Source organism: Cotesia glomerata, linkage group LG1 (assembly GCF_020080835.1).
Source record: "Cotesia glomerata isolate CgM1 linkage group LG1, MPM_Cglom_v2.3, whole genome shotgun sequence".
Lineage (NCBI taxonomy): Eukaryota > Metazoa > Arthropoda > Insecta > Hymenoptera > Braconidae > Cotesia > Cotesia glomerata.
In genome coordinates, this window is record NC_058158.1 from 28,568,389 (window position 1) to 28,595,049 (window position 26,661).

The 26,661-nt window shown below is 28.7% G+C and overlaps 1 protein-coding gene across 2 annotated transcripts in view; it reads right to left on the reverse strand.

Annotated features, from left to right (window-relative positions):
• LOC123263193 (hemicentin-2) overlaps window positions 1-26,661 on the reverse strand; it is a 101,886-nt gene that overhangs the window by 30,687 nt on the left and 44,538 nt on the right. For both annotated transcript variants that reach the window (XM_044725765.1, XM_044725773.1), the window contains exons 6-7: window positions 9,464-9,760; window positions 2,056-2,186 (exon numbers count right to left, since the gene is read on the reverse strand). In XM_044725765.1, coding sequence (XP_044581700.1) covers window positions 2,056-2,186; window positions 9,464-9,760 — 428 coding nt within the window. The remainder of the gene's footprint in view (window positions 1-2,055; window positions 2,187-9,463; window positions 9,761-26,661) is intronic.

Sequence of the window (26,661 nt, forward strand, 5' to 3'; positions counted from 1 at the left end):
TATATTCACTTGTGCGTTTTTGTTTCATTTTCAAGAGATTTTTCTATCCTCTTTTTTTCCTCATCTCTTTCTATCTCACTATGAGTCTTACTCTCTAACGCACTCTTGCTCTGTCTCACATACCCTCACGCTTTTTTCCATTGTATTATTTAAAACAGCTAAGTGGAGACACTCTGTCATCATAAAACGACATTATTTCATTGTATGTCTATTTTTTTTGTTAAAAAAATTATTGTTTTTTTCCGTACAATTATTTTTAAATTATGACCGTGCGTAAAATATTTTTTTTTTTTAAGAAAATCGTATGTATATATTCCTTTTTTTACAAGATCCAATTTTTTTTTTTTGTTAATTTGAGTTTTTCGAATATTTCTTCGGAAATTTCACTATTAAACTTAGTCTTATGAAAAGAGTTTCCAAAAATTTTTTCATATTATTATAGTATATAATATTAAAGTTTAAAAAACTTATTTTTTTAGTCTGAAGAGCTTACTAACTAACTTAAATTTTTAAAATAATGAAATGTAGCTCAAACAAGGTCTTTTAGAAAAGCTACAGTAACAATGTTATCAAGAGTGTTTCAAAATCTCAATAAAGCTAAAAAAAATTAGCATTAAAAAATCTACTTTCATTTTAGTAGCTTTTTTATACTACACGGAGAAAAAAATTTAGCTAAGAAAAGTTACTCCGATAACTTATTCCTTATCACAATATATTAAACTAATAAATTAAATTAACAGTCACCGCAAATGAACCTTGAAAAACCATAAATACAAAACCGTTCTAACGAAATTCAATTTAACAAAAAAAAAAATACCTATTTCCTTAAATAAGTAAACTGGAGACTTAATTGTCCTCATATATTTTTAATAATATGGATGAGTAACAAAATAATTCTGTTTGTCATTTTAGAAGGTTATGAAATATGTCAGCGCACTCCACTACTGTGCAACGTAAAGCCCTCCCAACTATACCGTTTGTCTCTTAGAACAATCCCGTTGAGCTCTGAGAGCTAAACAACATTTAGTTATCAGAACTAAATAAAATTTTGTTATTGTAACTCTATAACAAACTGTAAACTGTGTATAGTTATGGTAACTATACAATTTGGTTGCCAGAACGAATTTTTTTTTCCTTGTTGAAGTTTATGGAGAGTTCAAATAAATTTTCATTTGTTGTTTGTTTATAGCTTATATAACTTCCGAACAAATTAACCATTTACTAATTTGGACGTTTTAAACAAAAATCAAAAGCTCACTATGGTAAGTTAAATTTTGAAACGCTAAAATTTATTAATTATAATCTTTGTAATCTCTGTGAAATTCATTTAAATTTGTTAATTTTTTCGAAGAGTTATTGTCAAAGACAAAATTTAAAGAAGAAGTTTTTTTTTGTGCTTCTCATAAAATAAAGTAATTGATTGAAAGGTATCAGTTGAAAAATTGTATCAGTTTTTCATCTTGAAAAGCCTTTGGGATTACTACACAAATCACATCGATCAGTCAATATGTTTTCAAGGTTTTATGTTATCATCATAATATTTCCTCAATACAATCTCAAAGCCGTTTTTAATTGTGATTGAAACGACGAAAATCCGAAAAATTTTCACTTGCTAATATTATAACCCTTCAGCATTCAAGTCATTACGAGAATTTCGCACACGCTCACTGATAGAAGGATTTATTTGTATTAAACAATATTTATTAATAGTAAACAAATCATTTATTAGAGACCACTTTTTAGTATTAAACAAATATTTCTTAGTATTTAAAATGATTTGTTTGTATTTAATAAATCTGATATTCATTTATTAAATATTAATAAATCTTTTTAAATACTAAGAAATATTTTTAAGGACTAAAAAGTGGTCTTTAATAAATGATTTGTCAAATATTGACAAATATTTTTAACTATAAACAAATCCTACTATCAGTGCTCGCCTTTGATCTTAATTATTTTTTTAATTAAATATTTAAATCTATGAAATTTTTCTTATTCTTGTGAATCATAAAACAATCTTAAGAAATAGTTTAAGATTTTATAAAAAATACTCACATTATGAAACCACAATATTTCAGAAGACGTGGGATTGCTCTGAATGTGGCAAACCAATTTCAAGTCATCACCTTCTCTGAGTGTTTCTAGTCTGTAGCCTGCAGCAAGCTGAATATCAACTATTGGTGGATCTACACAACAAAGATTTCCATTAATTATATTCTTCAATTAAAGTTCTAGATTTGAAATTAAAAAAAAAAAAAAGAAGGAAAATTTTGAAGTTTATTAAAATGCATAGTATGATTCTTAAAATAAAAAAACTAAAAATCATTATTCAGGTCAAATTGCAGGAACAAGAGTAAAACAAAAAGTTGTAAAACAAAATTTGTGATAGAAATAAATTCATAAAAATTGAACGAACAAGTAGAATTAATTCATAGCGGGAAGTTGTTGATAATTGAATTTGCCATCTTCAGACGGTTACTTCTATAGTAGAGATGTATTCTCCGACACGGAGTTTACAAGGGGTCGCGTCAAACGCGCCTGGTGGTCGAATCACTTAAACCTACGATATTAATTAGAGCACTAGTATCATCTCACTAGTTTTTATTTATATTTTCTATGAAAGTATAAGTATGAAAAGAAAAACAAAAACTATGAGAAGGTCAGCTAAAAACGAACATGTGATGTCTAATATGACTAAATTTTGTGTTCTCATTCTTTTTTAATTTTATTATTGTACATAATTAAATTACTTCCTACATATTTTTATGTGACGACTTTCTTTAAGAAATAATAGCAGTTAATTTTATATAATTTACTGATGCGTATTTAATTTAAGTAAAATTAGAATACAATTTAATTAAATTTTTATTTAATCAGTATATGAATAATCCTTTGTAAAATAAACAATTTTAAATATTGAAATACAGTTTCTATTATGAAATTAACCTTATTATATTAATTAAAATTGACTTTAGACTACAAAACAACTACAAACTGTGTATTATTCTCGACCAAACAATATAAATATGAATTTAAAATATAAATGAGTGAGTACTAGTCATTGTTTCTCTTGTAAAATAAATTACAGATATTAAATAAATTCTTCAACAGCCCCTACTATAATATTTGCAAATAAAAATAATTAAATTCGTTGTCTTGACTGTTATGTTGAAATTAAATAAATGTCTATCTGCAAATTAACTCATTTCAATTTAAATAAAAATACTAGTTATTGCGAAACTTTTAGAGAATTTTCGCAAATAAAGTAGAAGCAAGACGAGAATTTATATTTTACGCCAGGATAGATTATTTCTAGAGTTTCACATTTAATAGATTCCACACGAAAAAAAAAGTGGCTTTAAAATCTCAAAAATTGTATCACCTGTGAAGTCAACAGAGGTAAACCTAAATTTACATCACCCGGTGATACAATTTTTGCATCTAATGTATTTTAAATGGGACTAACTTGACGGTAATATACGTACCCTCAAACCTTGTAATAAATTTTTCAAGTCAATATTCTATTAGCATTGAACATACAAAATCATCGGCCATGTTATTTTCACGTTTTTAACTTCCCGCTAAGAAAATTCAAAATTTTCAATAATCGGGAAGTTATTGGTTTTACCCCGTTTTTCGAAAATCGAGTTTTCAACGGATGTTGACGTTTTGAGGACCTAAGAAACCTCCCCGAATGTTTCCGCGGTGACGTCTGTATGTCCGTATGTGTGTGTGTGTGTGTGTGTGTGTGTGTGTGTGTGTGTGTGTGTGTGTTTTTTTTTTTTTTTTTTTTTGTAGGGGGGGGGAATCCTTTTTACGGATTCTAGGCATAGCTGTTTGGCCTGGATATGTGGCGACTCGACGCAGCGTCATACTAAAACTCGACACTAACGCCCCTACCCACTAAACCCTAAACCCCTTTTCCTTCTTTCCTCTAATCCCTCATGGAAACCGCCGTCAGGCATTACTTCGTGAAGGGAGGATCTAGCTACTGCTCTTCCTTCTGGTGGCTAAGGTGTTAACTATCTTCCTTCTATCTTCTGCTATTTGCTCTTTTTCTTTCGGTGGAACGCAAGTCTTTAAGGACTTCTGTTGCAAACGTGTTGGTAGCGTTCCAGGCAGCTTCTGATGACAACATTGCTTCTACTAGTGAATCTGGTTGCATTCTCTGGTTCAGGATCCTCTCCAGTTCTTCACGCTGTGGATCGAAACGAGGACATACAAAGAAGACGTGCTCCGCGTCTTCAGCAGCTCCTGGGCAGGACGGGCACTCCGAAGAGTCATCGTGCTTAAAGCGGTGTAGATACTCTCGAAAACACCCATGTCCCGACAACATCTGCGTAAGATAGTAATTGACCTCACCGTGATTCCGGTTAAGCCAAATGTCGATCCGAGGTATGAGACGGTGCGTCCACCTACCCTTCTCTGCAGCATCCCATTGTAGTTGCCATCGGCCTATGCTCTTCTGCCGTTCTTCAATTCTAAGTTCTTCAGGGCTCAGTGCAGTTGACCTTTTTCGTTGGTAAAGGGTCCGCCTTTCCTCTGCTAGAACTCTAAGAGGTAGGGTTCCAGCAATGACGCACACTGCTTCTTCTGATATAGTGCATGTCCATATGCCCGTGTGTGTGTGTGTGTGTGTGTGTGTGTGTGTGTGTGTGTGTGTGTGTGTGTGTGTGTGTGTGTGTGTGTGTGTGTGTGTGTGTGTGTGTGTGTGTGTGTGTGTGTGTGTGTGTGTGTGTGTGTGTGTGTGTGTGTGTGTGTGTGAATGAATCGATTTTCATGCGGTTGGCAGAATTTCGCGCAGTTTTTCAGAATCTATGATATACTTTTGAACACAAACTGACCGAACTGAAAATCTAAGAGAAATTTCAAAAATTCACTTTTTCCGAATTTTTTCGACAACGATAACTCACGAACCAATCAACCAATTTCCACGTTCTTAATGGCAATCGACGTGGTTTTTCAAGCTCAAGAGCTGATTAGTTTTTGGAATTGATCGGTGAAGCCGTTTAGAAGTTATTCCAAAAAACGATTTTTTGAAAATTTTATTTTTGAGATTTCTCAAAATCTACTGATCCGAATCGGTCTAAATTATACTCAAAATCTAAGTTTAGCCAAGCCCTTTCAAATGGCACCAACCGCGATAAAATCGGATGAGCCGTTCAAAAGTTATAAGCGGTTCACATACTTTCACACACACACACACACACACACACACACACACACACACACACACACGCGTACAGGCACAGTGACAACCTCGCGGGAGTAGTCAAGGAAGCTTTCTATGACTTTCAAACGTCGAGATCTGATGAAAACTCGATTTTTGCAAAACGGGGTGAAAACAATAACTTTCCGATTTTTGAAAATCTTCGATTTTCTTAGCGGGAAGTTAAAAATTTTTTTATATGATTTTTTAGGAAGGGGGCCGTTGTGCCTCAGGAAAAAAAAATTTTTTTTTTCGATTTTTGGCAAAATTTCGACTGATTCATTCGAAATAGACGGAAAATAAAGAAATTTGATGGTTAAAAGCCACAAAAAGGAAATACCGGCTTAGAGGGGGCCGCTCTGCCCTACCCTCCCCTAGTGTTTTATCAAACTTTTACCAGATTTTTGAGCTCGGAGAGCTCAAAATGACACGATAATTATATTTTTGAGCTTGAAGAGCTCAAAAACGTAATAAATGAAGTTTCGTGTGCTTAAGTATGAAATGAGCGGAAAGTTGCAGGGATGTCCTTTAGGGTTAACCGTTTTTCTAATTTTTTTATAACAAATTCTTAATAAATAAAAAAATACATACGACACAAAACATTAACAACAAATATAACCTTTACAATATTCAGACGCATGTGTGTAGCGCACGCATAATTTACTTCACTGTGATGTAAAATCTACATCACGGTGATACAATATTTGTATCACCTAAAACCAAAACTAACGCCACTCGTACAATCGGATATTTACACCAGTGGTGCAATTTTTAATTTTTTTTTTTTTTTTCGTGCACATTTTTACTTAACAAGTTGATCCAACTTATGGTAAAATAGTAAGTCAATAATTTCCATTGCATGATTATAAACATCCAAAAGGGATTTTAGAGACAATTTTAACAGAATTTGTAGTGAACCCTTTTGATCACTGCACAATTTGACATTGAACGAGTCGTTTGAGAGCAATGAAATGTTTACATAAGCACACTTACAAAAGCACGTCTACCCAAAATTAGTTTGTATAGCTCTGGCTCCAGCTCTATTGTCTATGGGCGTATTATTTCTATAAAATAAAAAAATAGAAAAATTATAATTTATAATTTTTTTATTCTTATGTACGGCCTAAAATATCAGTAAGAAAACGTTTCTATGAGGTACTTTGAGCAACTATTATTAAATCATTATTAAATCAAACTTTAAAGCTAAAAATTTCGTTTTGATCACCCATTGATATATTGGGTAAATTTGAAATAAATCTTTTCCATCTAGTTGGTAGTTTTTTGTTTAGTTTTTTTCCTGTTGGTACTGCAACACATCTCCTTTAAATGTTGGTGGTATATATATCATTAGTAAAAGCATCTGGATACAAGGCTTGAACAGGCGACATTGAAACAGCTTTGGCAAGAGCGACATGGTCTCCTTAAGTTCCTAAGCAATTTATGAATGTGGGCGGCCTAACATGAATTTGCACTATACGCCTCAAGCCCATCGGACACGCCATATATTGTTTCAAGAACTTTGTTACTCAGCTTAGAATCTAAGAGCTTGCAATTTTATTTACGGAGATTTGTTATTTATCTGACTACTGAGCTATACCGATACCCTTTACATTCCTACTCGTGGTGAGGAAAAAAAATTATAAAATGAATTCGTTAGCTTTCAGCTTAGTTAGTTTATTGTCGAGTGGAAGCAGACCAAACTAATCAAGAACGGGCAAGTGCAGAAATTTTTATTAAAAAAACAATCGCTTTTCAATGATCAACGGTGTAAAAAAATTTTAACGGTCATGCAGTTTATATCGACTCATGAGATAACAGTCTTTTTTGGTGAATGAAATTGGCTGACGCAAATAGTTTTTTTTTTTTTATTTTCCCGTCGTCTTTATCGTTCTCTACCGTCCGTTCAAGCTTTAGCGGCTTTTCCCTCAGGCATCACCGTTGAATTTGAGGCTTGCACCATTGATTTTTTTCTCATTTATTTTTTTTTTTATTACATTTTTCGATTTATTACCCTCGTTAAATATTGAATTTTTAATTCTTTTTTATTTTTATGCCGTACACACACATTTTATATTCTATTTTTTCTGACAACATGCTCTCCAGACTAATTGCTAACTATTTGATTCATTTATATACTAATAATCTTTGTATAACGCATAAAAAATTTATAGACTATATGAATTTGTAATAAAATTGATTTTTCATATTTTTTTTATCGTAACGATTATAAATTTTAGTGAATTACAATTTTTCATTTTGATTTATAGACGTGTTACTTTTGCAGTAAGTAAAAGTAAGTAACGCAGATTTTTTTTCAATGTAGCAATTAAAAACTATCCCAAACAGCTGGCAAAGTAAATATATTATTTCACTCAATTTTTATTATTTTCCTGTTTCTGAATTTAAATAAGTTACGTTGCAACAAAAAATCGATGAGTTAAAGCAAAAAAGTTAATCACTCATTGTTGAACTTTATATTTGAAAAGAAATCGAGATTTATTGATGATAAAGCTAGATTATTGTCATAAAAAAAAATTCTTTTTACATAATCCAGATTCTACTTGACTTACGAGCAATTTTTTACAGCGATAATTTTTTTTATGCAACCCGTCTAGCACGTGGAATTATTTCATTCAAAATTATTTTTTCCATCTATACGTATTCTATTATGCGACTCGAAAAATTTAAACGTGATCAATTTCAATGTAAACTATTATTATTTGCTTAACAACTATTTTTTACTAATAAAAGTTTCATTCATCGAATTTTCGTTTTTATTATTTTCACAGTAAAAAATTTTTTATCATTGTGTACAGTATAAAAATTTTTGAGTGGAATATTTAACATTTTATTGTGTTGATTCAATACAATTGTTGTTCTGTTTACAATACTGTTTCTGTTCATTTTTCAGCACACTAAAATGTCAATTGATACATAAGTAACACCTTTGTGATGTTACTTTAAAACAGAGTTGCGTTACGCTTTGTATCCGCCGATTGTCTGTTAAAAAACGCAGTTTTTGTTCAAAATCTCATGTTTAGCTCACTCAACGATAACTTCACAATCGTATGAAAATTATATAAATTTTTAATTAAATAAACACAATAGAAATTTTAGATCAAACTATATATTAAGAGTGAACGGTCAACACTTTGTCACCCGCGTGGATTAAATAGGCTAGTAGTGTGAGTGAAATAGTAAGTAATGGAGCTTCTCTGGTGATAGATTAAACCGTCGGATATAGATATTCCCCTAACGCCACTTGGAATTATGGTAATTGCCATTCATAACTGACATTTATTTAAGTCAAAGCTAATTTACGAGACCCTTAATTTTATATATCTCACTACCAGATGCCGTCTCTTGTACACCACGTAAGCTTATATTAGTAAGTTTACCCGTGAAAAAGTTATCTGATATGATATGATCTGAAAATTGGCCATATCTGGCCGTATATGAGCATATCAGAATATATCGGGCTGAATATAGCTTGATATATCCTGATATACCAACATATGGCCTGATGTGGTCATCATATACGCACATATATAATTTTTCAACGAAAAATATTGTAAGAAATCTCCAACAGAGGGTATATTTGAGATGTTAAATTCTGGAGTAATAGATGCACAAAAGTAACACGGAGGAGTAATAGTAACACCAATTACCACAAGTTACTGGTAATACAAAATAAGTGTCTTAAAATGATCAGTAATTCTAAATCACGAATAAAAATAACTGATAGTTAGAACAAATTAAATCACAAATACTAAAACTTTTTTTGTATGTGTGAAATTATATCAATGAAAGATTAGAAAATTAAAAAAAAATTGTTGAATTCTAAAAAAAAAATCATTTTTTTACTGTGCTACAGTGCTTATCTTACATTAATTTTCAGTTTAATCAACTGAAAGATAAATTTTTTATTAATAAAACATGTTAATTGACATACAGACTGCAAATCACGTTTGTAGAAATAATAAAAAATTGAAAAATGAAAATAAATTTTTTGTTGTTGTCATATATAGTCCGATATGACCATATATGACCAGATCAGAGCATACATGGCCAGATTAGAAAATTCTTACGAGTAAGTACTGTTGTATTCGCCTGTACAAATATGAGGTAAAGTAGCTTTTGAGAAACTGACATCAAACAAAGAGACTATCAACTGAGTCTCCGATGCATGCTGAATTTCTCAAGAGAGTTTAGTTCCGTAATTTTGTTGGTTACCCTATAGATTTATATACTCACATGCAACATGAAGTACACGGCTCTCTTTGAGTTCACCACCGGGAAAATTGTGATTGACTGCGGTGCAGCTGAGTTCTTTGCCATCGTCTTCACGATCAAGCACGAGAGCGAGTTTGCTAACCGTGGAATTGCTTCGTTGGGTTGATGCGACAACCGGATCTCGGAATTTCAGTCCACCGAGACTCCATGTGAGAGTCGCCGCTGGCCAACTACCCCAACTCTCACATCTTGCTGCTATTGGCTGTCCAACTTGTATTAGATCATCGTGCAGATGGATTTTTACCGCCAGAGGCTTCACTGCAATATAATAATAACGTACGGTAACATATTACCAGTTTTACTGATGTAGTTCAGTAGGTATCTGTTTATAGTTATATATGAATCAGTTCATTTGAAATCGATTTACCTAAATAATTTACGTGATTTAAATAAATTTCTTAGCTAAGCTGAAGCTTTTTTTGGTCTTGATAAATAGTTGATCCAATAAAATGGAGTTTGGAGAAATAAAAAGTTATGAAGAGGAACGAAAAATTGATGACAGGGAAAAAGAGATGAGGAAAAGAAGAGGAATATCGATGGAAGAGAAGTAAAATTGTGGATAAGAAAAAAAAAGTTTTGTTCCGTTTATTTAAAGTTAACTTCTCTTTTGATTTATGTGATAAATCATTAACTCAATATTATTATACTAAAATACATATACATTTGTATGTATGGAAAAAGAGAGAAAAACCACTTGATATAATTCTCTGTATCAATAACGTGGCGCCTAGATGACAATAGAATAAATATTACTGTATACTAATATTATAGCTCCAGAAGGAATCTTCAGTCATAAAGTTTCGTAATATTTTTCATTCATAAATCGATGCGAAAGATATTTGTTGAAGTTATTTCAAAAAGAATACGAAGAAATGTTTGAAATAAAATAAACAAAACTATGAGAAAAGATATCGCTGTGCAGAACAATTTGAAGTTGGCAATAGTTGGATTTTTTGAAACGGCTTGGCACTTACTTGGACCGCAATCAACTGTAAATTAAGCCATCTCGATTTTATTGGTATCACAGGATTTGAGAATGGTTAACACAAATGAGGAAAGAGACGACTATTCTGTTGATCAGAAAATAAAAGAAGGAGATAGAGACTAAGTAGACTGTTTGTAAGATTAAAAATAAATGGAGGTAGAGAGAAAAAAAAGGGTGAAAGAAACGCTTGATCATGAAAGTGCACCTGTTTAGAGGATTGGAATTTCCGTTAGAATTGGAAAATCGAGAGTTGATTTCAAATAATGCGAAAACGCTGTTTGGTGAAATGTATCTAAGATCGATTTTTAGGATTTTAACCGTTCATGGGAAGTTTTGCAAGGGATTTAGCTTTTTCGTTTTTCATGTTTTCTTTTTTTTTTTAAATTAATAAGAAAAATTTTGTAAGCTAACTGATAAAAGAAAGAATTTATTGTTAATAAACTCATTTTTATTAGATATAATGAATTGTTTTTCAACTTTTAATAAAAATTCCTTGAATTATCTCATGTTAAAAAAACCTATTTATTAAAAATCAATAAAGCTTATTAAATATCAACAAACTCTTCTATCAGTGATTAGATTATCATTGTGCCTTTAATAAAAGTATCGAGAAATGTTTATTGTATAATTCAATTTTTCTGCAAGTAATAAAAATTAAATTGATTATTTCTATAAAACTAAGTTCCTTTTTATTGTATAAAATTTCTTCAAACAAAAAAAATACATACGGGAATTCGATTGAAATTTAAGCATATAATTATTATACTGGTATTTCTCTGAAATTGAACTTTCTGAGCAATAATGAAAGAAAATATTTTACGTCGTTCCACCGCTCAGTAGCGTAAAATCGCTTCTTTACGGGCTAATGACGTAAATAACTGTTTTATTGAAAACAAATAGAACGTCTAAATTAAAGAAACAGTAGAAAAAAAATTTGGATCTTGAGGAAATAAACACCGATGTTATTTAGCTGTATACAAAAAAATTGAAGTGATTTCTTCAAGCATCTATTCGAGTTTATTGTTGAATTAAAGGAAGTATTTTCAATGTTTTTAAAGAATTCACGAGTGCATTCTTGAGTTATTTTTCAGTTAAGTAGAGCAAAAAGCGAAGACATTTTTTATATCTGTTATAAACGTTTTTCGTTATTATAAAGAAAAATTTTCGCAAAGAAAAATTTTTTATACTTGTATAATTTCTTCTGAAATGATAAATTCACATAAACTTAGTTTCGTAGAGTTGAAGTTAGTTCATTAATAACAGAAGTGCACTTACTACTAAAAATATTTATCATAAAAATTAATATATAGGAATAAACGAGTCATTAGTGCGTAAATTAATATTCTACTTAAAATATCCATAAATATTCCGTTAATAAAAACTTCTATTAAAATATTATGAGATTTAAAATTGAAGAACTTTATTGAAAAAACTTCTCACACTAATAAAAAATTTTTTAGGTTATGAAATGAAAGAAAAAAAATTGTAGAAATTACAAACTCTCATTGCGATTTTTTTTTAGATTTTATTTTCTGTAATTAAAAAATAAAAGAAAAATTATAACTAAATATATTATTTAATTAAATGTGTAAATTATAATAGGATTATCAAAGAAGAAAAAGTAGTTATGTAGCGGTAAGCGCGTACGGCTTAAGGGTATAATTATTACCAGATAATAGGCGAGAATTTTTAACGTTTCTTTCAAGCTAGCTTAATGAAATTCGCAAAATCGATTGAGCACAAGCTTTTACGCCTCATAGAATTTTTAAATAACTTTTTATAAAATGTCAATATCGATGAAGTATAGTTGAGTCAGATACACTCCTTTAATTTTAAAAAATCATGAAAACGAAATAATTAAAATACTCTTAAAATACTATAGCCGTTTCGTAAAAATTTGAAACATTTAATATTTAAATTTCTTCCCTTTAGCACAAATTATACATTCAGAGCTTAAGCTTTGTAAACAATTACAATAATTTCCGTAAAGGACAGAATATCTGTTAAGGTATTTTATAAAAAAATGAATTTCATTCAACATGCTGCTACTTTGTGGAGAGAAAGTTGCGAAAAAATGGCTCAGGTTATTTCTATAACTACAGCATCTCAGCTGAAGTATTTTTAGTTTGACGATACTTCTTAGAATTCTTTCACCATCAAAGGAGTAAAAGGAGTCCGCCCCCAACAGTACTGAAACTTGCTGTGCTTCCGCTGTGTCTATTTTTAATCTCTTTTGTTTCACTTTCAGTAAGTGCTATTTTAATACAAAAAAATCGAATTCACTCAAGACTTTCCTGTTCATTTAATTTGATTTTTCATCGATAATTATTTATAAATAAATACCCTGTCATTATAATATAAAATAATAATTATCATGACGACATAATTCATAAGATTACAGTACATTAATGTCAAGAGTTATAATTAATGTACTTAATATCATCTAGATAATAAAGAAAACAAAGAAAAATTTTGTCTCCGGCGTATTTGTGAGAGAAAATTAATTTTTTTTTATTTTTTAATTAAATTTAGTTTTATTGAAAAAGTCTGACCTGAATTTCTAATTTTTCAAGGTCTCATATACTTTTTAGTAATAACTAATTTATTTTGATAAGTTTTCGGAGTGGTTATAAATAAATTTGAATTTTTTACTAGACAAAATTTGTTTATTTTATTACGTACATCCGAATTTCATTATATGTCAAATATTAATTCATATAATTAAAAGGATAAGGAAATTTTCATCATTGATCGTAACCTAAATTTTTGCCTTGTCACAGTTTGACATTTTTTTCGGCGATAATTAATTGATTATTTAAATAATCAAAATAGTCATGAAAATTGTGCGACAGATATGTATTTATTTTAAAAACGATTTTTACACTTAAATTAGCAAAAATGTCTTGACGTTAATTTGAGCGTTTTCACAGTTTTATATATTTTTTGGTACTAGTCAATTTTTTATATCAAGTTTTTGAAACAATTTTGAATCGATTGTTGGTCTTATAAATTTGTTTTGTCGGATTTTCCATCAAATTATTAAAAATTTATCTAGTCATAGCAATATTATTTTTTAAGTTTATCTCAAAAGCACTGAAGCTATGTACATTAGGATTAAAAGTGTCGACAAATCATTAAGCTCCGGTATTTTTATTCATAATTCTTAATACTCGGCAGTCACATAGTTACTGTAGGTTGCTAGCTTACAATACGTTGTTAAATTAACTAAAATAAATCGAATTCAAGCTTTCGACTTCAAATGACATTAAATTTATTCTTTACAGTTTACATTAGTATGATGGATATTTTACGTGTTGAGAAATATCTGAAAATTATTATTATTATTGTCTTAAATTATGAGTTTTGTATTTCAATGGTATTATTTTACGCCAATCAGTGAAACGGAAATCAAAACAGCTATTCAATTTCCCCCTTAATATTGCCTTGTACTTTCATTATTCTGATACTGACAGTAGGATATTAACGTGAAACTAACCCTTTATCAGTATACTTCTAGAGATATAAAGGATCATTATTCTTTTAAAGTTTCTTATTTTTTTGTCTGTATTCGATAAGAAAGAATTTATATTATCAATCATTTGTTTTTACTTTTCTTAACTTGAAAAAAATTTAAGTAAGCATATTCTATTCACGAGGTTCTACTTTTTAAAATTTTGAACTCGAATTACAGTTTATTTATCTACCCGGAAGATATAAAAAAAATGAACTAATAGAATTCTCGGCCTTTACTGTTTGGTCACAATAAAGTTTATTTTCCGGATATCACACCGAAAGCCACGAAATAAAATCCGACGTTGCTTGTTCCCAGATTACGTCTCGTAAAAGCCACTTACAAAACCTACTGCACAGAACTTTACTATTTTTATTTAAGTTTTTTTCTTATTTTCCGATTACAAAAAAAGGATAAAGAAAGCTATAGATTGAAAGTCAGAAATAAGGAGATGTAGTGAGTATAGAGCGGAAAAACAGTGAGAGCATAGATTTTTTTCTTTTATATTGATGCCGGCTTCTAGTACTTTCAAGCGGCTTCATGAAAGAAATGGAGATTTTCAATTGAAGAGAGGCTCAAGCATACTAACACTCAGTGACCGCTTTACAAAATTCTGCACCATATATTACAAAACCACGGAAAAATTATTCTATAATACGATATACATTTATTCTTGACTAATGAGTGAATTGATTCGTGGATTGGTAGTCGGAATTTTTAATACAATAGCGCGACTCATAGTAAGTTTGTAGTGAGAGTATTCAGATAGTGTTACCTCGCTTTAAGGCGTGCAACTATAGAAGTAATTTAAGTTGAGAACAATTGTTCGATTTTTTCGAGTTTAGAATAAAACTTTTATATTACTATAGGTGTAATATGAAAGAAGCTTTTTATTAATGCTCTTTTGACGAATAAAAACTAAAAAAATTATTATATAATACGATCATATAGCTACAAATGCAATAAATAGTTGGAAAGCGTGCATATCAGGTCGATAATAACAAAATTCGAATTGCTTCTAAAAGTCAATATTAGATTCTGTTTAGCATTGAAACCAATCACGTCAAAATTGATCTTTATATCTCAATAATTAGAATGATATTTGCATTTGTTCTAACTTGCATACAACTATCGCGATGTTTATTCAGTAGGTGATCATCCAGGCTTTGATATTATGTATAAAAAAGCAGATTAAGTCAATTAAATAGTTAATAATGAAAACTGCAAAAGTAATGTAATTCGAGTTTGGAGTTTGTATGAAGCAAATACAATTACGAGGTAAAATAAACTTGAACTTCTATAGTAAATGGATATATACAGTGATGGATATTGAATGCAACAAATAATCGATTTAATTTAATTTTCTTTTCAAAATTGCAGGTTGTAGACAAATAACAGTGGTACCGGTTTATAGGAATCAATTATCGAATATCTGGTTACAAAAGGTTTGGTAAAATTTTCGATAATTTAATATTCTCATGTTCATTATTATACACTCTAGATTGACCAAGTGAGTCAAAAGACTGTAAGGATATCTTTTTCTCATGTATGTGATAAAATTTCGAAAAAAAAAAACGCTTCGCTCTTCGATAGATAATTAAATTATCTATCGAAGAGCGAAGCGCTTTTTTGGAAAATTTTCATTTATTTATGCATAAAATGCATTTTAAGATTTCATTTGTTGTATAAGTATGACAGAGATACTTTTGTTTGTCCAATAGAGGGCGAGAGAGAGAAAAAATATATACCCTTCTTAATATCAAAATATTGAATAAAGTATTAGCGATGTGAATAAATGATAGAAATCAATTACATAGGAAGTTTAAATTTTTTATTGTAGCTTTTAAAATTCAGATGGAATGAATGAAAAATGTAAGGAAGAACTTTTTTTTGAAGTGATCAGGAATAAAGGATTCGCAAGAGCTTAAAATCCGAACAAAAACAGTTTCACTGTAAAAAATTGCGCCAAGTCCACGTTCATAAAACTCATCTCAATAACATTCGCACTTTAGAAAAAAAATAATACGCGTTTCAATAATTTTTATTCTTTACAAAAAAATGTGAAATACAAAAAAAATACCAAGAAACCGTCATCATGTTGAAAAAATTGAAAAAAAATTTGTTGAAAATTTAAAAATTAAAGAAAAAAATTTTTATCGTACTTGGCGCGCGTCATTGAGTAACCCAAATTTTTTCGGACGAATCACAACTCGAGAAAAAACAATTTTGCCTGAATATACTTATACATATATATATCAATATAATTATGTATAGTTATATGTAACAATAACTTATATATGTGTATATGGGTTATTATAAGTCAGGCTGATCAGATTATATATGATTTTGTATATAAATATACATAGACTGACATTAATCAAGTATGTACTTAGGTTCAATTTTATATAAGTCGACATTTGATTGTAAATACTTATATATAGGTATATATATATAGGTATATATATAAGTATATATATATATATATAAGCATATATAATTGCGTAGGAAATTATATATAATCGTATATAGTTATATATGATTATATGTGATGATATGGCAAAGTCATTTTTCCTAATAAGCCATTTCTCAATGCCTTTTTTAATTATTGCATGAACATAAGTTCTATCTTTCCGCGGGAATATTCAAAACAAATAACTTTAGAATAACTTAAGCATGCGCTTAAGGCCTGCACGTTTGGTTTTACCTAACTTTTTTAAAACTTTCATGAAGTAATAATTCATTAATTATATTTATGCATTTTATAGGTTAACCTACTTATAAATTTCTATACATTAAAAGAATGTTCATTAATCCTGAAAAAATTTGGGTTACTCAATGACGCGCGCCAAGTACGATAAAAATTTTTTTCTTTAATTTTTAAATTTTCAACAAATTTTTTTTCAATTTTTTCAACATGATGACGGTTTCTTGGTATTTTTTTTGTATTTCACATTTTTTTGTAAAGAATAAAAATTATTGAAACGCGTATTATTTTTTTTCTAAAGTGCGAATGTTATTGAGATGAGTTTTATGAACGTGGACTTGGCGCAATTTTTTACAGTGAAACTGTTTTTGTTCGGATTTCATATCTTTTTGTTAAGTAACCTTTTTTGCTCGCTTTATAGTGATTTCATATTTTTTAGTTAAGTATCCTTCTTTCCTCACCTCATAGTGAAAAAAGTATTCAGTAGTGATCTATTCTCACCTTACCAAAATCAAGCAATTGTCTAGAACACAAATTTCTTTATTTTGTTCATATTGCACTTATGTATATAAGTGTTCTAGATCATATGATCCGCTATCGTTACATCAACGACATTATATGCGCATACAATTAAATCCATGTCATAAAATCATTTCAACACTATAGCCCTGTCATTATATTGCATGCTTAAGCGCGATCGCGCAAAGGCATATTTCTAATGAGGCCTAAAAGTCAAGTTTCCTATCTCGTCAAGTATAATTGTATTTTTAATTAAAAACACTGCTTGGTATAGTAATTATCAATTGTAGTGAAAAAACCCGTTCTTTAAAATTTATAGTGGAAATAACTAGGAAAATATGATGGTATAGTCAAAATGATTAAAAAGAAATTTCCAGTCAATTAGATTGAAGTACCTCCTACAGGCAACTACCGAGATATCGAAATATCTGTACATTGCTCGATTAAAATTGCCTAGACCTTAAAGAGCTGACTTTTTGGTGAAAATGGAACCCAAACAATGTTAGCTCGTTGTGCATTTGGTCTGGTTAATAAATAAAATTTAATTAGAAAAATATATTTAAATACATACATATGTAAGGTTGTTTGTTGATAGTTAATTCTAGAATTTTATATTCATAAAGAATTTTCAACATTCTTAATTTGAATTTTGTACTTTTCCCACTCAAAATTAAAAGATCATAAATAAATAGATTATTGCAGGCAGAGCTATAATCAAATAAAGGGTTGTTTGTTCGTTAATCCTAGAGCGCAATTGTAGGCAATAAAATTAAAGTTCTATTTTTCTCATAGTAGCTAATAGTATTAAAAGACCTAATATGACTAAGCCGCGTATAATTTTCTGTTAAAATGAATAAACTAACTTATTCAATGGAAATTCATATTTTATATAAATATAAAGACAATTTAAACATTTTTCATAATCAAGAAAATTGCTAATTCAAATTGAATACTTCAATGCCAATAATTTAATGATAATAATATATTCTTATAGTAATAATATTTTTTAAATAATATTTTAATAGTTATAATAACAATAATAATAAATTTTAGGATATGGCTAAACGTACGGCAAATGAACGATATGGCTCCGTATGTGTACGGAGTGTCACAAATTCCGGGGAAATTCATTTTCTATTTGGAAAACGTCGCATGCATGCAGGGCCGTATACATGCGTATCCGTACGCATACGGATCCGTAAACTTACTGTCATGACTGAAAGTAGCAGAAAATTAATATTTTGAATAAAAAAAATCTGGAAAACGGTTGACCCTAAAGGCCAACCCTGCAACTTCGCGCTAATTCCATATCTAAGAGCTTAAAATTGCACCTATGACGTTTTTTGTGCTCTTCGAGCTTGAAAATGTAACTTATGTGTTATTTTGAGCTCTTCAAGCTCAAAGAGTTAGCTGTTCTATGTTGTTGAGCTCTTCGAGTTAATAAATAGAATTTGATTGGAAAAATATGTTTACAAACATACACATGTAAGGTTGTTTGATAATTTATTCTAGAAATTTTGGATTCATAAAATATTTTTACATTGAAGGTAAAGCTATAATCATGTAAAAGGTCGTTTGTTTCTTAATTTTAAAGCTCAGATCGTAATAAAAAATTAAAGTTTTGTTTTTCTCATAGTAGCTAGTAGCTATAAAAAACTTAACGTGACTAAGCCGCGTAAGCTCTCCAGCTTAAATCGATAAACTACCTTATTAATGGGAATTTTACATTATATTTACATTTTATATATATATATATATATATATATATATATATATATATATATATATATATATATATATATATATATATATATATATATATATATATATATATATATAGGAAATTTTAACATTTTTTGTAGTCAAGAAAATTGAAAATTCAAATTTAATATTTCAATACACAATAATTTAAAAATAACAATAATTATTATTATAATAATAAAATGATAAATATTATTATTATTATTATTGTTGTTGTTGTTGTTATTATAATATTGTTGTTAGTAAATGACACAATGCATCATACGAATAATTATATTACATATCACTTAAAGCATGGAGGGTAGAGATAGACCTCTACCCTCCATAACCTAAAGATTGTAATTATTTGAAACCCGCTCAATTGAATAAAAATGCCACCTACAGGCAAAGACCAAGAGATCATAGAATATGTCCACCGTTCAATGAGAATTGCCTAAATCTTGAACAGCTGGCTTATCGGAAGAAAGTAAAACTCAAACAATGTTTACCCAGTAAACACGTTTACGTCAATGTGACGTCAAAATGACATTGGGCTATGTCAGGATTTACGTAAGATACAAGTCACGAATGAGTCATATATGACTCATTATTTCACACTTCTTGACGTAAGATTCTGACGTAAAAATATGACGTAGTCATGACGTCAGTATTATGTCTCAATGACATTTATGACGTCAATATGACATACCTGTGATGTCTATATCATGATAATGATGTCATTATGACGTAAAAGTGATGTAAGTGATGTAAGAATTGTACCTCAGAAAAAATATTAAAAAAAAAATTTCTCAAAAATAAAAAGATGGCAATTTTGAAATTAATTATAGTGTTGTGGACTTATTACAAAGTTTGAAACACTAGTTATATGTTGATACTTGATGAAAAAATCCTGAAATATGCTGGGCTCGAACTTGGGTCCTCACGTATCGAAGTCTGGAACGCTGCTCACTTGTCCAAGTAACGGTTCATGTTACGAAGCAAATAACTTATGTGATAAGCCTTACATGACGAAAAATGCTTATTTCATCATTTTTTCTGAGATTAAATGTATTTTAAGAGCTGGAATTGTATAAAATTAAAGTCTAATAATTTATACAATTTTATAAAATTTCATTAAACTCATGAAATTTTATAAAGTTCTATAAAACTTTGTAAAAACTCTTATAAAAGGCTCTCTAGTGAAACTTGTGGTAATGAATAGGCAATTTATAAATTTTCATAAGAATTGATTGAATCTTACACTTTCAAAAATTTTCGTCTAAAAGCGGACGCAGAGAACTTTAGACTCTCTGCGGACACAGAGAACTTTCACAGAGTGAAATTTTTTCAGAGTAAACGATGTATCCGTGTCATTTGAATATTTTTTAATACTTATTGATTTCTCAAGACTCGAATTTTTTTTTTATTTAATTTTTTCCGAAAATTTAGTATTTTTCATTTGGATTTTTCTTCTTCAAAATTTCAATTTACAAAATTTAGATTTTTTTTTTTAATTTCAACTCTTTTAAGTATACCATTTTTTTAATCTATATTTCTTTTTAATTTCAATTTTTTTCGAAATTTGAATTTTTTTAATTTAACATACTAACAACATTATGAAACTTGATGTACACAGTAAAAAAATTTTGCGTCATTGTGTCAAAAATTTTTGTGTTAAAAATTTTTATGTTAAATATTTAACATTTTATTATGTTGATTTAACACAATAAATATTAAATTTACACTTAAAAAAGTTAAATATTTAACACAAAAATTTTTAACACTAAAGTTTTTGACGCAATGACGCAAAATTTTTTACTGTGTAAAATACTATTAGTCTCGTCAATAACAATCATGGAACTGTTTGAATTATTTCAAATACAATGTTTCATAAGTAGCAGCACTAATGTCAGAAAATTATTTTTCAAGTAATAGTGCAATATTTAAATGACTGACATTTAATTTCTTGACGCGAAATCATAAGAAATTATATGTTTACTCGCTTGACGGTTTAAAAATTTAGAGTTCATGCCACATAAATTGAACTCGGTATTTTGTTATCAGTTTCACACCAAATCATTTATACCGAATGAAGTCGAAAATATTTTTACAATGGATAAAAGTACCTAAATTCGTGGAAAAAATATAAGTGAGAAACATATGCAATGAAAAAAAAGTATTTCTTGCACTAAGAAAATTTTGACGGAGGCCGAAGTTATATTGGAGCAAGAAGTGTTTTAGTGTCAAGAAATTTTGACTTCATTCACGAAATTTTCAGTCATCTCTAATATATTCTTGGTCCAAAGAAATTTACCTTTGAGTCAAGATTTTTTTTCTGCAGTGTATGGAAACATACAAGCAAAGATACAAAAATTTTATATCCCACATGTATTTAATTTGTATGTTTTTTTCTTAAAAACGTAAATGAAAAATATTTTGTATGTTATTTGCTAATATGTTAGATATATTCATTAATATTATAAATTATAAATTTTTGTTATTAAGAGCGGACTTAAATTTACAAGGTACCAGCTTAAATCAGCTGTTTACCTCTTCCTGATTCTTACTAAATTTTAAACCAATTTTCACTAATATTTAGCAATTAATTGTAAATTAGACATCTTGTTAAAGAAGTTTTATATTTGATAAATTTTGATCAATCGATAATATTAAAAAAATACATCCCCAAATTTTATCAATATTATGGAAAATAATCGTTTGTCACTGATTTAGAAAATGACTTTCAAATTACGTCAGTATTATGTACAATTGTGACAAATTATTGATGTTAAATAATGACTCACAGATGGTATCGGTATTACGTAAGACCGTGACTTGTCACTGATGTAAACACATGATATTAATCTTACGTCAAGATTACGTACAACCGTGACTTGTCACTGATGTAAACGCATGATGTTAAACTTACGTCAAGATTACGTACAGCCGTGACTTGTCACTGATGTAAACGCATGATGTTAAACTTACGTCGTTATGACATACAATGATGGCATTAATGTTACGTAATATTGTAGTTTATATATTATGTCAGTTGTACGTAATATCTAAGTCATTTCCGTTACATCATAGAGAAGTAATAAACTTACATCAGTATGATGTCAAAAATATATCATATATTTTTACATCATAATTGGATTACAAGACAGGTCAATTTTACGTCATATTTACGTAAAATATTGTGACATTCCTATGACTTATAAATGACGTCATATTGAAGTGATGTGTTCACTGGGTAGTCTGTTGTGTATTTAGTCTGGTTCATAAATAAAATTTAATAAGAAAAACATGTTTCAAAACATACACATGGAAGGTTGTTTGATAGTTTATTCTAGAAATTTTGTATTCATAAAATATTTTTATATTTTAAATTTTAAATTTGAACTTTTCCCGCGCAAATTTAAAAAGTCATAAATTAATGAATTATTGCAGACAAAGCTATTATCATATAAAAGATTATTTGTTCGTTAATTTTAAAAGTCAAATCCTAATGGAAAAATTGAGGTTCTGTTTTTCTCATAGTAGCTAGTACCATTAAAAAACTTAACGTGACTAAACCGTGTAAACTCTGCAGTATAAATCAATAAACTTAATTATCAATGGGAATTTACATTTTTTATGTATATATAATAATAATTTTAACATTTTTTTTAATTAAAAAAATTGTTAATTTAGATTTAAAACTCTAATACACATTAATTTAATAATAACGACGATTATTTTAGTAATAAAAATGATAATGATAAATATTATTATTTTTTACATCGATTTATTATTACCGATATAATTACTTTTAGTATTATAACTATTATTATTATTATTGTTATTGTTATTATGATATTGTAAGTAAATAATACAATGCATTAAACACATAATTAAAATACGTATTATCTAACGATTATTGATGTTTGAAACCCGCTCAATTGAATAACAATGCCACTTACAGGCAACGACCAAGAAATCATAGAATGTGTACAGCGTTCAATGAAAATTGCCTAGATCTTGAACAGCTGGCTTATCGGATGAAAGTAAAACTCAAACAATGTTAGTTCGTTGTCTATTTAGTCTAGTTACTAAATGAAATTTAATAAGAAAAATATGTTTTATGTTTACAAACATACACATGTAAAGTCGTTTCATAGTTTGTTCTAGAAATTTTGTATTCATGAAGTAATTTTAACATTTTTTATTTAAAATTTGTGATGTTCTCGCGCAAAATTAAAAAGTCACAAATAAATAAAATATTGCGGGCAAAGCTATAATCATATGAAAGGTCGTTTGTTCTTTAATTTTAGAGCTCAAATCCTAATAAAAAAATTAAGTTTTTTTTCCCATAGTAGCTAGTAGCATTAAAAAACTTAATATAACTAAGTTGCGTGTACTTCTTAGTTTGTATTGAAAATCTAATAATCAACTAAAAATTTAATTTGTATAAAAAGATAACAAAATTTATACATTGTTTGTAATTGAAGCAATTGATAATTTAAATTTTATACTTTCCCGCTGAAAGTTCAATATCAATGAATAAGGTGATATTTGCAAGCAAATAATCTTAGTTAATCAACATGTGTGTAAGTCCCTTCAAGATCTAAATTGTATTTACTTTTCAGATAAATTAAAAAGTGATTCCTAAAAAATTACAATTGTAGATTTTTAAATTTTTTACATATGAAATGTGCTTGTCGCTATAATTTTTAAAAGACCAGGCTAAAAGTCTAAACGTAAAGTTGACTCATGCGCAGTGCGAATATTTAATATACAAATATTCAGCTAATCAAAAATGTTAATTAAACAACAAATAAACAATGTGAAGTAGGAACAAATGTTTTATATACATGAACAATCAAAAACAGAGGTTTAATGACCCGTATTGCTACCAAAATATTAAAAAATGCGATAGGGGGGCTAACTTAAAGGTACATTATTAATAAATTTTTTTTTAAATAAATAAATCGAGAACTAACAAATGATGATAATGAACAATAAAGAACAAATGACGAGCTAACGATGTGATAAAAAAAAAGTTCAAAAATTGAAAAAAAAAAAAAACTCTGGGGTGCTAACTTTAATGAGCTATCCCGTTGAAGCTACAGTTTATGTAGAAACAATTCCCGTGCACCCTGGCGGCCATAGATGCAAGCTGTGAATTAACTTTTTTTAGTGTAGTTGCGTATCTATAGGAGGATTACTACACATTTTTATTTTATCTAGTCTGTGGCACTGGCTTTTCTCCATGAAAAAAAAGTCAGGATCGAAATTCGTGAGCACGCTATAGTTTTTGCTGATAAAATTTAATAATTTCAAGTATTTTAATTGTTATAAGTGGATATAATTAATTAATAATAGTAAAATAAAGCATGTATTACTGTTATAATATACAATTTAGGAAAAATAAGTACCGTAGAATTAAATAAAATATTCCAACCCCGAAATACCGTTCTGCTTACAGTAAACACAGTCGGTAGTCTGGCGCTCCGTTTGAACGGAACTTGGCGCCAGATCCACAGATTCGGTAGAATCTGGCGCCAAGTTCCGTTCAAATCCGTTGTAAACGGAGCGCCAGACTACCGAGTGTGTTTACCGTAAGCAGAACGATATTTTCAGGTTGCAAAATTTTATTCATTCTACAGACCTTTTTTTTCTTCAATGATACTCTATAATAATACGTTATATATTATATTATCAATATTAATTAATAATGGTCTTTGAAAATAATAAATTCTATTTAAAATTAATTAAATTCACTGGCACAAACTATAGCGACCCAGATTTTTAGATCCTGACTTTTTTCTTATGGAGAAAGTGACATGCCACAGACTAAATAATTCGAGAATCCATGGTAATCCTTCTATAGATAAGAAACTACAGTTAGAAAAAGATATTTCACAGCTTGCACCTACACTCGCCAGGGTACGCTGGAATTATTTCTACATAAACTATAGCTTCAAGAGGATAGTTTGTTATGAAAAATGCAGCCAACGCGAGATTTAAGTTGGTACGAATTGTCAATTTTTATTATAATTACAAAAAATACTAAAATCCGAACAAAAACAGTTTCACTGTAAAAAATCGCGCCAAGTCCACGTTCATAAGACTTTGAAGAAAAAAATTTTTTTTCTTTACAAAAGATATAAAATCAAAATATTAAAAATCAAGTAACCGATATGATTGTATATAATTTTCGGAAATTAAAAAACATTTTGTTGTAAATTTAAAAATTAAAGAAATAATTTTGGAACGTACTTGGTGTGCGTCATTGTGTATGTCAAATTTTTTTTCAGTCTTAGCAGATAGATTTTACGAATTTCATAAAAAGTAAAATATTTTACAACCACGCACACTAAATACGTTCTAAAATTATTTCTTTAATTTTTAAATTTACAACAAAATGTTTTTTAATTTCCGAAAATTATATACAATCATATCGGTTACTTGGATTTTTTAATATTTTGATTTTATATCTTTTTGTAAAGAAAAAAAAATTTTTTTTCTTCAAAGTCTTATGAACGTGGACTTGGCGCGATTTTTTACAGTGAAACTGTTTTTGTTCGGATTCTACCGAATCTGTGGATTAAAATGATAGATGAAATATTGAAAATTTAAAAAGGTTTTAAGAAACCTTTTTCAAAGGAATTAAATATGTTGTAAGGAATATACATATATATATATATATATATATATATATATATATATATATATATATATATATATATATATATATATATATATATATATATATATATATATATATATATATATATTTAGCAGTTTCGTCGTATTTGACATCTTTCAGACAAAATTTTAATGTGACGCAAAAATTTATAAAATTCGGAATAATGCAAACTTAAGACAATTATTCAATATTGCAAGAAGCTTTCACTTATTCATATTAAAAACACAGTGTTTCCGCTATAAAATTTTACATGTTTGTATATGGCCTGATCTGATATATCTCTATAAAATTTTTTGACCAAAAGTAGTGATAAAAATCTCCGATAAAGGGCGCATGCTAGCTGAATCGTCTCTTTACTAGAGAATTTAGTTCTAAAATAAGAATAATTTTTTACTTTCTTGAGAAGATTATCTTGCATTGGTTTTTAGTTTGATTAGCAATCGAATCAATTTTTGATCAGTACGATATATTAATTGACGTATACATTTCTATAAAAATTAAACAATTACAATAAACTACAGTCAAAACCGTTTACAGCGACTTCGCTTAAAGTGACGTGCCGGTTATTACGATGAAATTTTTAAGTCTCGTCTCTATTACATATAAAATTCTCAAGCCGAAAACTACTTATAACAACTTATAAGCAACATTGCTTATAGCGACAAATCGTTTATAGCAGCCGAATTCACAGTACTTATAGTAGTAAACTCATAGTAAAATGCATTGGTTATAGCGTCTGATAAATACTTTCATTCGTTTTGCAGTAAGTATACTTATGATGACATCAAATTCTTTTGCAGCTTCAAATTAATGAGAATCACAATTTTCATTTTAGTTAATGGTCTTACAAGTTGTAGAAAACAATTTCGTTACAATCTTAAAATAATTCTCCGACAAAGTAACTGATTATTTTCAAAAATAATTATGTTATTAAATCTATATTATTAAATGTAGTATTGAAATTTATACGTGGTTTTATTAAAAACCATTTTGTTGAAATGTTTAATAA